The sequence below is a fragment of the Aethina tumida genome, chromosome 5 (genome assembly GCF_024364675.1).
Source record: "Aethina tumida isolate Nest 87 chromosome 5, icAetTumi1.1, whole genome shotgun sequence".
NCBI lineage: Eukaryota > Metazoa > Arthropoda > Insecta > Coleoptera > Nitidulidae > Aethina > Aethina tumida.
In genome coordinates, this window is record NC_065439.1 from 28,462,978 (window position 1) to 28,478,245 (window position 15,268).

Below are 15,268 nucleotides of genomic sequence, written 5' to 3' on the forward strand. Positions count from 1 at the left end.
TTGTTGTTATTATGTATTTTATTTTTAGATGTTGATGATCATTGTCCTCAGTATGATACAGAATCAGAAGAAATATTTAAAATAATATGTCTTTATGGTTTAGAGTGTATAAATGGTACTTGTGTTAATTGTGAGTCGTTTAAACTTGTAATTTGCAAATCAAAAAATGTCTAATCTAATTATTTTTAGTACTACAACCCAATGGAATTAAATATGTCTAAAATAAAAGTAAAAAAATATGTTCAAATCGAAAATTTTGAGTGAAATGATGCTCAATAAATTTATAATCCTCCTGGGAATAAATAATGTTGTTTAAAATAAAAATGTTAAAATTCTCGAGAAGGATATTTATTTTTTAAATAAACAATCGTGGTTCTGGCACGCACATTATCTTAATTGGAGTCAAAACAAATGTGTACAGGGCCACGGTCAACCGGACAGGTATTTTTTCGCCGACAGTTTATTTTTTCGATCTCGTCTTCGACGCCGCGAGTCGCGACCAAGGTGGACCGTTCGCGTTTCGCCCCCACTTTCAGGTGGATCGAAGGCGCACATTTCGAACGTCCAGACCGCATTCGGCCTCCTGGCAATCCGTAACTGTCACCTGGTGAGCTGCGGTCGACGACGTTGTTGTTATTGGTCGGTTCACGCGCACGTGTTTAGTATATTTGTTATTGGTTGGTGATTGTGGTTTTTGGGTTTTTCAATTTTGACTTTGGTTGGTTGGTGAGTTTGAACGAAATAAGTGTTTATTAATAAAAATATTTTTATGTTGAGTTTTCAAGAAAATGTACTTAGTAAAGATATATTTTAACAATATACTTGAAACTGAAATTAACAAGGCACTACGTGCCATTTTACATAAAAATATTTTACCTATATATTTATTTTTAAAATTAGCTACTGACTATAAATATTATTAAAAAAATGAAACACAGTTTAATTTTCTTCATAAGTACTTTATAATTTTTATAAAGTAAACTGTATGAACAAAGTTCGAATTTTTTTGACTTCAAACAAGTTTTGCAGCGTTTGTTGAAATAAATTACTTGTTCAGTGACCTTTTTCGCACAATAAAGTACTAAATTTTAAGTAAAAAAAAAATAAAATGGATGAAAAAAATTGTTTAAAACTAAGAACAGTTTTTAAATATTTTTTACAATTTTCGTGACAAATTAAAACAAGTGAACAACTTGAATATAATATATAATATATAATATATAATATATAATATATAATATATAATATATAATATATAATATATAATATATAATATATAATATATAATATATAATATATAATATATAATATATAATATATAATATATAATATATAATATATAATATATAATATATAATATATAATATATAATATATAATATATAATATATAATATATAATATATAATATATAATATATAATATATAATATATAATATATAATATATAATATATAATATATAATATATAATATATAATATATAATATATAATATATAATATATAATATATAATATATAATATATAATATATAATATATAATATATAATATATAATATATAATATATAATATATAATATATAATATATAATATATAATATATAATATATAATATATAATATATAATATATAATATATAATATATAATATATAATATATAATATATAATATATAATATATAATATATAATATATAATATATAATATATAATATATAATATATAATATATAATATATAATATATAATATATAATATATAATATATAATATATAATATATAATATATAATATATAATATATAATATATAATATAACATATAATATATAATATATAATATATAATATATAATAACATTAAAAATACATTTTCCTAGAAAATATTTTAAAATAATATTTAAAGATTTATTTGAAAAGTAATTTAATCATTACAATTGTATTTTACCATATATAACAAATACAAAACAAACAATATAATAAAGTTTAAAAATTGCTAAAAAGAAACTGACTCAGGAACCATTGAAAGATGATTAAACAATAAACAATAGATTTTTATCGCAAGATTTATTAAATATCCAATGAATTTTCTTGTTAAAAACCGATAATAATAGTTTTTACAGTCACAGAGAAGAACCTTGTGGTTCGCATTTGTTTACCCTGGAAATTCTACATAATTCATTTTACGTAATTCACTTAGTTTACATATGTTAATAATATTATTCATAATATAAAACTGTGTACATCATTGCAATAACAGTTTTGTAAGCTGTGTGAAATTTTATTAAGAGTAACTGTCATCTCTAAGAGAACTCAAACTGACCATGAAAAAGATCAAAATTGATTAAATATAATATTTGAACAGACTAAAACTGAATTCATATTTAGAAATTAGTTGCTAGTTGGAAAATCCAACAATAAATCTGCCCACAAAAATGAACATTACTCAATTCTTACATTTGTACAATTTTTCCAACGTTATTATTTAGGCACGCGATGCAGAACTGTGCAACGATTATTAAATATAACAAGTTTCAAAACTGAAACGTTTCTAAATCTTAAGAAAGACCTAAATTAACACATATGTATGTTATATATTTGATTACTAATCATAATAATTTATTTTGCCTCTGTAATTTTCCCTACTAGGAACACTGAAATCAATAATTGTGAATTGTTTATGATAATTGATCCGCAGGTCACATCTAAAAGTGAACAAAAGTTAAAAATTGTGTATTTAATATAAATTCATCTCAGAAAACCGGATTGACGTTGTTGGCCAATTGGCCACCTTGAATGTGTCCAAAGTCAACCTTGGATGCTGAAATTTATACGAAAAACTCAAACGCAAGATTCTTCAGGAAATAAACGTTGCACAAGTTGCTGTACAATTCCATTATTTTGCCACCATGCTCCGGAATCTATCTTCGATTTTAAATGTGCATAATTACGTTCGAACAGTTTGTCTTTATGCTAACGACATTTAAATACATATTTACTTAAATTGCCATCTAATGGTTCTAAAGTCTAGTGTCACTTTTCACCTGTGACTCACCGAACGAAGGACGATCGACAAAACTCAAAAATTTGCCATAATTTAATGTAATTTTGTGGAAAATCATTATTATATATGTTGTGATGGATGACAACAATATATTATAAATTATTGAAAATTACCCATTGTGTTTTTACGATTCCCGATTTTATTATTGCTAAAATTAGAATTGTTAATTTACAAAACATCTTTATATTCTGTTCAGTATTACTCAACGTATTATATAAATAACTAAATATTAACGAATATTCATTGTTTCGATGCTTTTCCTTTTGTTGACGAGTCTCAATTAAGAGTGCAATATAAAACTCGTTACCCAATTCTAAGATTTGCAATGAGGTGTCGTAAAATTGGTAATATTAAATAAAAAATCAATTAAGCCTAATTACTTTATTGGCAACTTCTTCATTCATAGACGAGTCGGTCCGAAATCGAAAGCAAGAACTGACCTTGGTCCACATAGGTTCAAGATGGTCATCTTGAAAAGTGCAAGTCGTACAAAAGAAATTCGTGAGGTAATAGACGTATTTGGAACGTGTCCGATTTAATTGTGACTTTGTTTCTTCAGTTTTTCGTCAATTTACACAACTGGCGAATGCGGCGAATATAATGGGAGGTCGAATTGGTATAAATAAATGATAAACCAATGACGAAAAGCATTAACTATTCGATTAACAAGGCTTTTTTAATAAATGATGAGTGATGGTTAATTTAGAATAGCTAACTATGCATAAAACTAACAAACAAATTGTTTTAAGTAATGGACACAATTACTGTGTCCATTTATAAGGGACATAAAATGATGTTAATGTAATTAGTTTTTGTTACAAGTACATTTATAAATAAATTCAAACAAAAATATATACTTTAGTCGTAAATAACCTGTAATTTATTTATAAGCAATAATAAACATTAATAAAATTGGCTTTATTACATTTTATATTCAAATTAAATTCACGAAAATTAATTGCCGGATAAAAATTAAATTATGAAAATTAAAATGTATGACTCATTTACATTGTGTAAATAATATAATTATTTAAATGAATTCACTGTAGACAATGTACTGTACTAATTCACAACTTAATTCTTGTTATTGATACATTTACAACAATTGTAACACATAAGACATGCGGTTTAAATTTTAACATTGATCTCCCACAAACTCGTTTGTGGTTTGAAGAAATTGCTCAGTATAATTAATATAAAAATTAAGTTAGGAAGGTAATAAGATGCAAATTTATTGACATTGACCTTAAACAAGACGAATTGTGGCTGAATCAAGGATCCTTTACCAGCTACGTGTTGATTATTGTGCAACTGACGTTTCATAATAATGTCACAAGGAATAAAATATTATTTCAATTCATTTTTCTTCTTGTGATTCAAACTTGTTATAACAATATTAAAGTTCATGGAAATCCATGTTTTTTTTTATAAGTAAAACGGGATATAAAATAAAACAACGTTGATTCATATCATATTATTTAATTTACATTTATAAACTGAATATGTAAAGTAACATATAAATAATTAAATGTTGTTGAGGTCTCGAAATCAGGGAATAATTAGAAACTTAATTTTTCATTTTCAGCTAAAAAATATTCAATTATTATTTATAATTTATTAATAACCTTGATACAATTTAGGAGAAACTAAAACCTTGAATTTAGAATTTAAAGTCTATTAACCAATCTGTAATCTTGAATTCATAGATACATTAAAATAATGGAAAAATTTAAAACCATCGACATGTATATTAATATAAAATATAAGAAAAAACTACTGTTTTAAATATTTTTTACAATTTCAGTGACAAATTGAAACAAGCAAACAAAGTTCGACTTTTTTTAAGTTCACAATGACGTCATATTTATTATATTTGTGCATTTTAAACACTAAAAATACATTTTCCTAGAAAATAATATTAAAATAATATTTAATGTTCTATTTGAAAAGTTGTTTAATCATTACAATAAAGAAGTTTCTTTTGTATTTTAATATATAAGAAATAACTAACAATAAATTAAGAATTGACGAAGAAACATAAGAAGATAATAAAAAGAACAATAAAACAACACACATTTAAATAAACATTTAATTAAAAACACCAATAAAATGTATTTTTTTAGATCTAGTCAACATGTTCAAGTATAAAAGCATAAAGTAAATAATGTCTTAAACCTTCACGTTTAACGATTTTATGCAACTAATTTTTCTTAACAAACTATGCATTTCAAATATTTCGGAGATTGATTTAAAAAGGTCAAGAACAATTTTTAGAAGGTGTATTGGCAACACAATTTCCCACATGTTGTATAACGCTCATTTGGGAATTCTATTAAAATTACTCAAGTCTGAGTCATTATTTCTTTCTTTCTAGGTTTTGAAACACAGACAAAATGACGGAGGGTCAAACAGACCTGGAGATGCGCCGCAGGCAATTCAAAAATCAAATGTCAACCGTCTCCAGCAGGAGACAGCAGGCCGTTTGCGTTCGACGCGCCTGCAAGAAATACGGCACCAGCAGCAACCCCTACGTCATCCTCGACGGTCTCAACATGACCGTACCCAAAGGCTGCATGTAAATTCTCCAATTTGTTTTGAGATTATTTGAGTATTACAAACAATTTTTCAGATATGGGTTGTTGGGGGCGAGTGGCTGCGGCAAAACTACCCTTTTAAACTGTATCGTGGGGAGGAAACGGTTAAACTCCGGGGAAATTTGGGTTTTGGGCGGCACCCCCGGTTCCAGAGGAAGCGGAGTACCGGGACCCAGAATTGGGTACATGCCTCAGGTTTGTCTGGGTTTTAAATTTCCTGATGATACACCTATCGAAAAGCTCTTGGTCCTACTAAGTTTTGAGAGATACATCACGTATGACGAAGACAGTACAAGTCTGCCACTACGGGGCAAAATTGCGGACTGGTACTGCCTCTGACGTACTTGATATCTCTCTCAAAATATAGTCGGATTGTTTACCCAAAAACTACTACTTAAATACTTAGGTCATCAACCTTTTTTATTAATAATTTTGACGTCAACTAAACCCTGACGTCCAATAATAATTGTTTCCCATAATTGACGAAAAAAAACCTTATTAAATAATCATTAAGACAGTTCATTGAAATTGTATTATTGTCTGACTAATATTTTTTAATACATTAGGAAATAGCACTGTACGGCGAGTTCTCAATTAGAGAAACCCTCACCTACTTCGGTTGGATATCGGGAATGACTACGGAGCAGGTGGAGGCAAAAATTGGATTCTACATCGATTTTCTGATGCTGCCAGATGCTGACCGACAGGTGAAGAATTTAAGTGGTGGCCAACAACGAAGAGTTTCTCTGGCTGCCACCCTTATTCACGAGCCTGAGCTCCTGATCCTCGACGAACCCACCGTGGGCGTTGATCCTCTCCTCAGACAAAGCATTTGGAATTATTTAGTGGACATTACCAAGGGGGGAAAGACCACTGTTATAATTACCACTCATTACATTGATGAGACCAGACAAGCCCACTTAGTAAGTGTTTTTTAGGTAGAAAATAAATTTATTCATTGCCTGACTTTTGGATAGTTTATGAACGTTTATTGGTCATTTTACAACGGAAATTTCAAGGCTCCCAAACACAAACAAATTATAATTAAGTATTTATCAAATACAAACTGATGATTATACATTTCCAAGTATGAGACGATTTCGTACATGGAAAACTACTTACTCTGCTACATTAAAAAACGCCAGACGATCAATTTGCACACTGCAGAAATATAATTTTACATAACATATAACTTGAACTCTGAGCTAATTGATGTGCTTAATGATCCTCTAATTGTTTCTATAATTTTTTAATTATCACCAACATTGACATCGTTCCACTAAACAGAATAATTTTAATTATTAATTGAGTACAATAATGCATATTAAATTTTTAGATTGGATTGATGCGTGGTGGATACTTCTTGGCGGAAGAATCACCAGAAAAGCTAATCACCACGTTCGGCGTGGACAACTTAGAAGATGTCTTCTTGAAACTCAGCGTGATGCAAAACAGGGGCAAGCGACGCCGCTCCAGCATCCTCCAATCGGTCACAGACGTCATAGCTGTACCGGCCGGAGCCGTCAACGAAGCCGTCGTGGTGGACGACGAGGTCGGCGAAATATCCGGCGAATTCGGTGACAATGTTTCAATGTCTAGTCGTGGAGGTAAAAGAGCGCAAAGTAATTAACTATCTTCTTCTATCTCTTTCACCAATCACCTCAATATAGACTTACGAAAACCTTAACAACGTTTCTGTGTAGGTCGAGTGTCGATTGCTCCGGAACCGTCGGAAGCACAGCCAGACTTACCTCCAGAAGAGGCGCCTCCAGCAACAGTCAAAGACTACTTAAGCATTATGGACATGAACCACATGAAGGCGCTGATCTGGAAGAACTTCTTGTGGATGTGGAGGAATGCACCGGTGATGGCCTTTATTATTGGGTTGCCGGTGGTTCAGACCATTTTGTTCTGTTACTCGATCGGGCACGATCCAAAGGGCATTACTGTATCGGTTATTAATCACGAAATCAACTACCCGGAAGAACAGTGTGGCTTCAGTCCTGGTTGTAATAGTACCAAATTAAGTTGTAACTATTTGGACCACTTAAAGAAGAATTATACCATGAAACTGGTACGTTCATATAAAAATTTGGTCAACTTTTCTGATTCGTTATTTGTAGACATATTACGATACGGAAGAGAAGGCCAGAAGCAGTGTGGAGAAAGGAGACAGTTGGGCAATGTTGCTGGTCCACGATAACTTTTCCGACGCCATTCGTTCCAGGATCGAGTTAGGAAAAGATGTTCCTAGTTGGGACTTGAAATCATCAACGATTGAAATACGGGCTGATAAATCAAGTATAGCATTTTGTCATTTTAAAGATTTTTTGACCTGAAAATCTATTTACAGATGAGAACATTGCCACGTTTTTAACCAGAGATGTTTTATTGGGATTTGTGGGCTTCTTCAAGGACTATTTGCAGTCTTGCGAGATACCACCTGCAATAGCTTCAATTCCTATAAGAGTAAATCATTTATTAACCTTGTTTTAAAATATTTAAATAATATTGATCAAATTTATAGTGGAACAAGCCAATTTACGGAGATAATGTGCCAGACTTCACCAATTTTGCTGCTCCAGGAGTAATAATAACGTTAGTAACTTTAATAGCCTTGTAACACTCCCAATTATTATTATTATTTTGTAGGATCATCTATTTTATGGCTGTAGCGTTGACTTCAGGTGGAATGTTGATGGAAAGGAACGAAGGTATTTTGGAGAGGTCTTTGGTGAACGGAATAACTGGTCTGGAAATTTTATTCTCACACGTGATCACCCAGTTTGTGGTAATGGTGGGACAAACCGCTTTCGTACTGATCTTCGCCTTCGTTGCTTATGATTTGATTCAGAACGGAAGCTGGATTCTGATTATCTCTTTGACTTTACTGTCAGGACTTTGCGGGATGTGTTTCGGTAATAAGTCTAATTTGGGTGTATCAATTATGCATTTTATATCCGTATTTTCTCAGGTTTTGTTGTTGCTTGTGCGTGCGACAACGAGAGATCAGCAACTTATATGGCATTGGGTAGTTTCCTTCCCATAGTAATGTTGTGTGGAATCGTGTGGCCAATCGAATCCATGAATGAGTACCTAAAGTACGTATCGTACGTTCTGCCCCTTACGCAGGCAACTGATAGTATGCGGTGCGTGATTTCAAGAGGTTGGGGCATTGAAGATCCAACCGTTTATCAAGGATTCATTTCGATTACTGTGTGGATCCTGATTTTCCTGACGCTTAGTATATTGGTGCTCAAGTTTAAGAAGGGTTAATTTTAAGTTATTGTGATTTTTATTTATAGTTATTGATGTTATTGTATTTAACTTTATAAGTTGTTTGCCATTAAAATGTTATAGTTATGATGCTGTGTCATTTTTTATTTATTCTAATTGTAATAACTACATGTGTGTTCTATACAGGACATTTGTTACACACAAAAAATAATAATAAGCAATAACATAATTCACATAACTTATTCATTATATATTTATGGAGAAAACACCATATATATATTTAAATTCTTAAATTCCCTGTATAATGAGACAACTTATTAATACTTATTTTATACATTTTTAATATGTTATATAAATAATTTGATAATTAAATTACGTTGTCATAGAATTTATTAATTAGGAATATGTAATAATAATAATAATAATAATGTGCAGGTACATAGGTATGCAATCCATATTGCATATTAAGAATCGCTGCAGTGTTGATAGAACATTCCAAGTTTAAATTTGGCGCCACATTCTGAATACCACGTCGAATACTTCGAATCCTTTTGGCACATAATTTACATTTTCTCTGACAAGACAACAGAAATGCGAGGAGGTCTCGCATTCCACAGGCGAGACGCGCGTCGCCAGCGACCGACCAGCTTGGAATTTAAAATGCCGTTTAAACGTTTAAATCGCCCGATTTTGATTTAAAATACTGACAAAATAATTCGAATTCGTCGTATCAGGCTGTCAGAATTGCGAGGAGTATAGGTGTGGTACATATGTTGGCATATAGTTGGCGCTAAAAATGCTTATTTAATTTTGAATTTAGTCACTGTATTATAATACCAGGGCTGGCCAAGCTCCTTTTTCCCATTTTTCAAAATTTGAAATGTTTCGCGAGCCCCAGTTAAATACATATTTAAAAGGTATAAAAAAAGGTATTAAAAAATGTATTTACAGAAATTATATTTATTGGAAACGTATAAATAAAAGTACAAAATATGTGTATTGAATTTAAATATTAAAAATTAAACACATTTATTTTATTTCGATCATTTGGCCCACCATAACATATATACTATAATTTTTGGCATACTAAATACAAAAATCACATTTTAAAAAATTATTTATTAAAGCGTTTTTGAAAAATTAATTTTTTATTTTAGGTGTTCTATGAGCATATTTAATAAATATTCAAATTAAAGATAAATGATCATTCTACATTTATAGTTTTGGGACTGGACCAGAAGTTCAGATGCCAGCGATTTTAGTAACTTTAATAAAAATTTAGTCAAGAACATATTAAAAAGAATAAAATCTAACGTTTGTGAATTAAGGATACAAAATGAAACAACTAATAATATAAAATATATTCAAAATATTTTTATTTCCATAACAAATGTGCTAAATAAATTATGTACAAAAAATTGAATAATCTATAGGGAAGGCAAGCCGGTATAGACATATCACATTCAAAAAGGATCAGTTAGATCAACCATACATATAATCACTATGAACCAAACTGCTCGGTGCTATCTTCAATCGTTTTAAACGTGTATCCCCCTCTTCCATCCAAATGCAGAACGTACTCGTGATGTTGCCACAACGATTTCCTGTGCGAAACCGTCAGCAATGTGATGCCGACCTCCCTGCAATACCTATACATGCTACCCTCCACGTCCACACTAACGGCACTGGTGCATTCATCCAGAATGGCGAACTGCGGCTGGTGATAGAAAAGACGAGCCATCGCAATTCGTTGCTTCTCACCTCCGCTCAAAATGTCAAGCCAATCAGCTATTGCATCCAGTCCACCCTCCCGCTCAGCCAAGTACTCCAATTGAACACGTTTCAGGTGCTCAGTCAATTTTTGATCGGTGGCGCCACGACGCACGGCTTCCGAACCCGAATGTGGATAGGTCAATTGATCCCTCAACGATCCCAATGTCATGTAAGGTCTCTGCGGTATATAAAACAGCTTCCCGCGAGGCGGCTTCGTCAATTCACCGCCGAAGAGGGGCCACAGCTCACCCAAAACGCGAAACAGCGACGACTTACCCGCACCGTTCGGTCCGCAAACCAACACGTTCATTCCCGATTTGATCTCGAAGCTCAGCTCCGGTATCAGAACGTCCCCGTTCGGCGTTATCAAAGGTACGCGATCGAATTTGATGACGTTATTCTGGAACACCATCCGCCCTCCATTAGGTTTCAAATTCTCCGAACCGGCAACCATAGTCCTCTGGTACTTGCCGTCGTTCAACTCCTTCAGAACGGTCCTTAGCTCCGTGACTCTGGCAGTGAAGCCGGCGAGTCGCGTCAACTCTCGCCCGGCCAACACCAACCTCCCAATCGCCTCGGCCAGCTTCACCAACATCCTACCGTACGTGTAGTACAGCCTGGACCGCTCGCCGTGCGCCGCCGACGTGATGTGCATGTTACCGGTCATGAAAGGCAGCGAAACAGCCCAAAAACCCACTATACTAGCGAAATACTTGGCTACGAAGTTGTCCACCACTCCCATCAATATTTTGAAGCGGAGGAACTTCTTCAGGTGGTTCAATAGTTTGTTGTAACTAGCCAGAAGCGTGGCCTTCTCCCTCACGTTTCCATTGTAAAACGCCACCTCCTCGGAGTGCGTAATTAGCCTGGAATTTATGTGTCGGAATTCGCCCTCGAGTTTTTGTTCTCCGGCCGTCAGACGGGCCGTCGGTTTCCTCAAGTGGGTCAATATCGCTCCGGAAACGAACAAATATCCCAACATCAAACTGGGGGTTCCGCCCCCCAAAGTTGTGGACAATTTATAGACATAAATACCGATGTCCAATAAGGGTTTGGCGGTGTTGGTGTACAAGTCGGCGACGCTCTCGCAAAACTTGTCCACGTCTGTGGTCAGCAATTGGTCGGCGTTTGAAATGCGATTGTCCAAATTGGACATACGATAATACGTAAAGTTTTTCAGGTAGTCCTCGTACAAGTTACGTGTCAAGTTGGTTCTCAGACGGATTTTCAGTTCGCCTATCGAGTATTTAAGGATGTTGTTGACGACGGATATCACCGGGATGGCCAGGAAGAAATTCAGCAGTCGCCGCTTGAACAGTTCCTTGTCCATGGAAATGATGGCACTGAAAAAATATAAATAAAATTAATTAATTATCAGACCATGTTAAATGAGTAGCTTGTTCTGACTGTAAAAATTATTTAGAAGTGTAAACTGATTTGGGTTATTTCCAGATTGGTTTGGATTCATTTTACTGTTGTTCACATGAACTGTCGCATAGTAAACCAGACAAAATAATTAAAATTCCGGATATGCTAAATACTGTTAGTTAGCGTTATCAATGCTACGAACACTGTTTGTTGTTTCCAGTTGACGAATTAACTAATAAAAATTAATTGCATTTGAGGAACACAATTAGATTTTTATTGCCGTATCATTTAACTAGAAACTGTATATCGATTTATGGATATTACAAGTATTAATGATGATTGCAAAGTTAATTGAAAAAATGTTTTTACTAATTTCCATTTCCAGTTGTATTGTGTTAAATTTTTTGAAGTAATTTCCTTTCGTCAATACGTTTTTGTTAATATAAGCATGATTTAACAGCAACTGAAAGTAAAGGTGCTGATTTATTTCACTTATCATTAGTAATTATCTATAATAATAACAACTTAAACGGTTCAAAAGTGTATCACTGCTATAAATTAATGTTTAGACTTATTTGCAATGTTTCACATTCATTTTCCCCAACAACTAATCAAATATAATTGCTAATAATCCCGAAGCTTAAGTATGATTTCACCATTATCCACATAAAATAAGAGAACTAAGTAATGAAAGGCAAACAAAGAAAGCTAGGATAATATCGTTGTTTATTCATGAACCTTGGTTCAAATTACACTTCATTATTAAATTTTAAATGCTCAGATAAATCGGACAAAAATTTTATTTTACGACAAATTAAAAAACTTGAAGACCATGAACTTTTACGTCATGAAGCGTGTTTCTAACACATAATCATGAAGTCGTCCGACAAAACGAGCAGGAATTGTATTATTTCATAACTTTATGCCGGAATTATTTAAATTAATTAACCTTATAATGTCAATGACTCACATTCAATACTCTGATTAAGTATTCAGTAAAAATGCTTTATAATAATTTGGTTATTGTCTTTGAACTGTTTTGAATTGTACTGTTGATTATGTTCTGAATAAAATCAACTTGTAAAAGGAATATTGGTCTGTATCACCACTTGGTATATGTTTTATATAGATAATTTTATTTAAACATTCCTTGAACATAGTTTGATAATCATGTACATGTTTATAATTATGTAGTTTTGTACAGTGTTTATTTATAACACTTTTAAATACTTGTCCTCCTTATTATTAGTACAAGTTAGACAATTAGATAGAAAAGGTACTGCTATTCACTGCATTTTAACATTGAATAATTTGTTACAGATGCAATTTCAACTAATAATTTCGTCCTTGAATTAAGAAAGTTACAAACAATAAAGCCTATAATAAATTTTATAGTAAATTTTACAATTTACTGAAGATATAGTAGGTCAAAGGAATATTAAATGGTTGTAAAAAGTAAATAAGTACTTTCCTGAGTTGTTGTGCCCATATAATTTTGTAGAAAGCAGCGATTTTTCCCCACACAATACACTTGTGGCATGTTTGGCAATACTTACGTTTCGATTTTGGTTCCATTATTAATCAGCCATAAATCACAGACAGATCTGGCCACCAAACTAGTGGCGACGAGCACGAGCAGACCACATTCCGGCGACGACCAGCCGGGCACTACGATTTTCAGTAATTCGGACAGTTGTTTCAGGAATTGCTTATCGACATGCGCCTTCACTTTGTTGTCCTTCTTTTCAGCAATCATATACTTAACTTCTTCCTCCACCTTTTTGATTATCTTCCTCCTAAAAATGAGTGTTTACATTTTTTATTCTTGTTTACACGTATGATTCAGCACATGGAGAATTATGTAATTACCTGTCTGATTTGAGAGATTTTTTGCCCTTACGTCTGGCCGCTATGTACAGGGCGGTGAGGACACCGGCCGCCGCCAAGGCGTTGTTTCTTGTCACGTATTTACTGTAGTTCGGCGCCATGATCAGGATATTAACATTTTACGATGAACCAACGTCTAACCGTCACGAGACACGGATAAAATGTGTCTGTCTGTGTTGTGCGGTCGCCGATCATACGGGTCTCGCGCACCTTTGGAACTTTGACTTAAGCTCCGATCGCACGATGGCATCAAGTTCAAATTTGATTCTGATTATTCAGACGATTCGTATGCTTCTAATCATAAATTGTGAAATGTAAGGTACGATTTTAATACATTTAAATATCACATTTAGCATTTTTACTTGTCAAAATCAGATGGTCACTTTGCGGCGTTGCCAAGAGTATTTTTGGTTATGTCTTTAAACGTAAATATTTATTACCATTTTAGTTACACAATTATTTACATTTCTAATATACTTTAATAATAAATATCAATATCAAAAGTTTGTTTTGTACGTCCCAAATAAGTGTTTCTTCATTACAAAATATGTTGTATAAATCTGACAACGCTGAGGGTACAATACTTTGAACAATTTTAAATGTTTATAACATTTAGATCAGTGTGCGCTGGTTTCGAATTGAATGGACAGAGTGTGAGAGAGGTGGAAATCAGTTGCGTCACAGTAATCGTGGAAAGTGATTTCACCTCCAAATTAAAGTCGAGCAAACGCAGAAAACCAGTCGTTAAAACTTTCAACTTTTCGTACGTTTTGCCTTTCTTAACGCTGAATTCCATGTTTATAATTCGTAATATTATTAATTTTTTAATTCATGTTTCATACGAATTTAATCGTCTGATCAAAGAGAAACACAATAGCAACAAATAGAATACGCGTTGTTTTTTGTAAATATTTGTAAAAGGCATTTAAAAATTAAAGTGACCGTTACTATTAAACTCATACCCAGAGTTATTGAAATTATGTACTGATTTGATTTATCTATATTATTAATTATAATAATTTAAATTGCAAACTATCAGTCAATTTTATGAAAATGTTATGTATTTATATATTTTATTATTAATTAAAATTACATCATTGTAGAAAGTATTTTATTAGAATTTTATTTTTAATATTACACATAATATTCTTTATATATATATATATATATATATATATATATATATATATATATATATATATTGTTTTTATTTTTATTATTGTTGAAATAATACAATAGTTAATAAATGTTTACAAAAAATTTATAGGTATTTTAAAAATTTAAAATACCATTTTAGTTATATGTCATACCAACCTAAATTAAAAATTTAGTTACATACATTTTATTAATACAAA

The 15,268-nt window shown here is 32.1% G+C and overlaps 2 protein-coding genes across 3 annotated transcripts; one reads left to right on the forward strand and one right to left on the reverse strand.

The window, feature by feature from the left end:
• The first annotated feature begins 566 nt into the window (after positions 1-566).
• LOC109609614 (ABC transporter G family member 20) lies at positions 567-9,012 on the forward strand. 2 transcript variants are annotated; one of them, XM_049967654.1, is made up of 11 exons: positions 567-726; positions 5,429-5,629; positions 5,684-5,843; positions 6,215-6,571; positions 6,985-7,270; positions 7,352-7,722; positions 7,772-7,949; positions 8,002-8,117; positions 8,176-8,246; positions 8,301-8,566; positions 8,623-9,012. In XM_049967654.1, the coding sequence occupies exons 2-11, from the start codon at positions 5,448-5,450 to the stop codon at positions 8,922-8,924; spliced, it is 2,289 nt and encodes a 762-aa protein (XP_049823611.1). In that variant the 5' UTR covers positions 567-726; positions 5,429-5,447; the 3' UTR covers positions 8,925-9,012. The 2 variants fall into 2 exon arrangements, with proteins under 2 accessions (XP_049823611.1, XP_049823612.1); XM_049967655.1 differs by having other exon boundaries at positions 6,985-7,255.
• A 1,227-nt stretch (positions 9,013-10,239) lies between these two features.
• On the reverse strand, positions 10,240-14,105 carry LOC109609615 (ATP-binding cassette sub-family D member 3). Its single transcript, XM_020026313.2, has 3 exons — positions 13,896-14,105; positions 13,583-13,822; positions 10,240-12,001 (listed from the first exon to the last, which is right to left on the reverse strand). The coding sequence occupies exons 1-3, from the start codon at positions 14,012-14,014 to the stop codon at positions 10,387-10,389; spliced, it is 1,974 nt and encodes a 657-aa protein (XP_019881872.1). The 5' UTR covers positions 14,015-14,105; the 3' UTR covers positions 10,240-10,386.
• Positions 14,106-15,268: the final 1,163 nt, after the last annotated feature.

What these genes read in the sequence shown, in the direction of transcription:
- LOC109609615 (XM_020026313.2), bottom strand. Translation starts at nt 14,014, where the DNA reads ATGGCGCCGAACTACAGTAAATACGTGACAAGAAACAACGCCTTGGCG. An exon ending in AAATCTCTCAAATCAGACAG is followed by an intron (nt 13,823 to 13,895) that starts GTAATTACATAA and finishes ACTCATTTTTAG; the next exon opens with GAGGAAGATAATCAAAAAGG. An exon ending in AATGGAACCAAAATCGAAAC is followed by an intron (nt 12,002 to 13,582) that starts GTAAGTATTGCC and finishes ATATTTTTTCAG; the next exon opens with TGCCATCATTTCCATGGACA.
- LOC109609614 (XM_049967654.1), top strand. Translation starts at nt 5,448, where the DNA reads ATGACGGAGGGTCAAACAGACCTGGAGATGCGCCGCAGGCAATTCAAA. An exon ending in AGAATTATACCATGAAACTG is followed by an intron (nt 7,723 to 7,771) that starts GTACGTTCATAT and finishes CGTTATTTGTAG; the next exon opens with ACATATTACGATACGGAAGA. An exon ending in GCTCCAGGAGTAATAATAAC is followed by an intron (nt 8,247 to 8,300) that starts GTTAGTAACTTT and finishes ATTATTTTGTAG; the next exon opens with GATCATCTATTTTATGGCTG.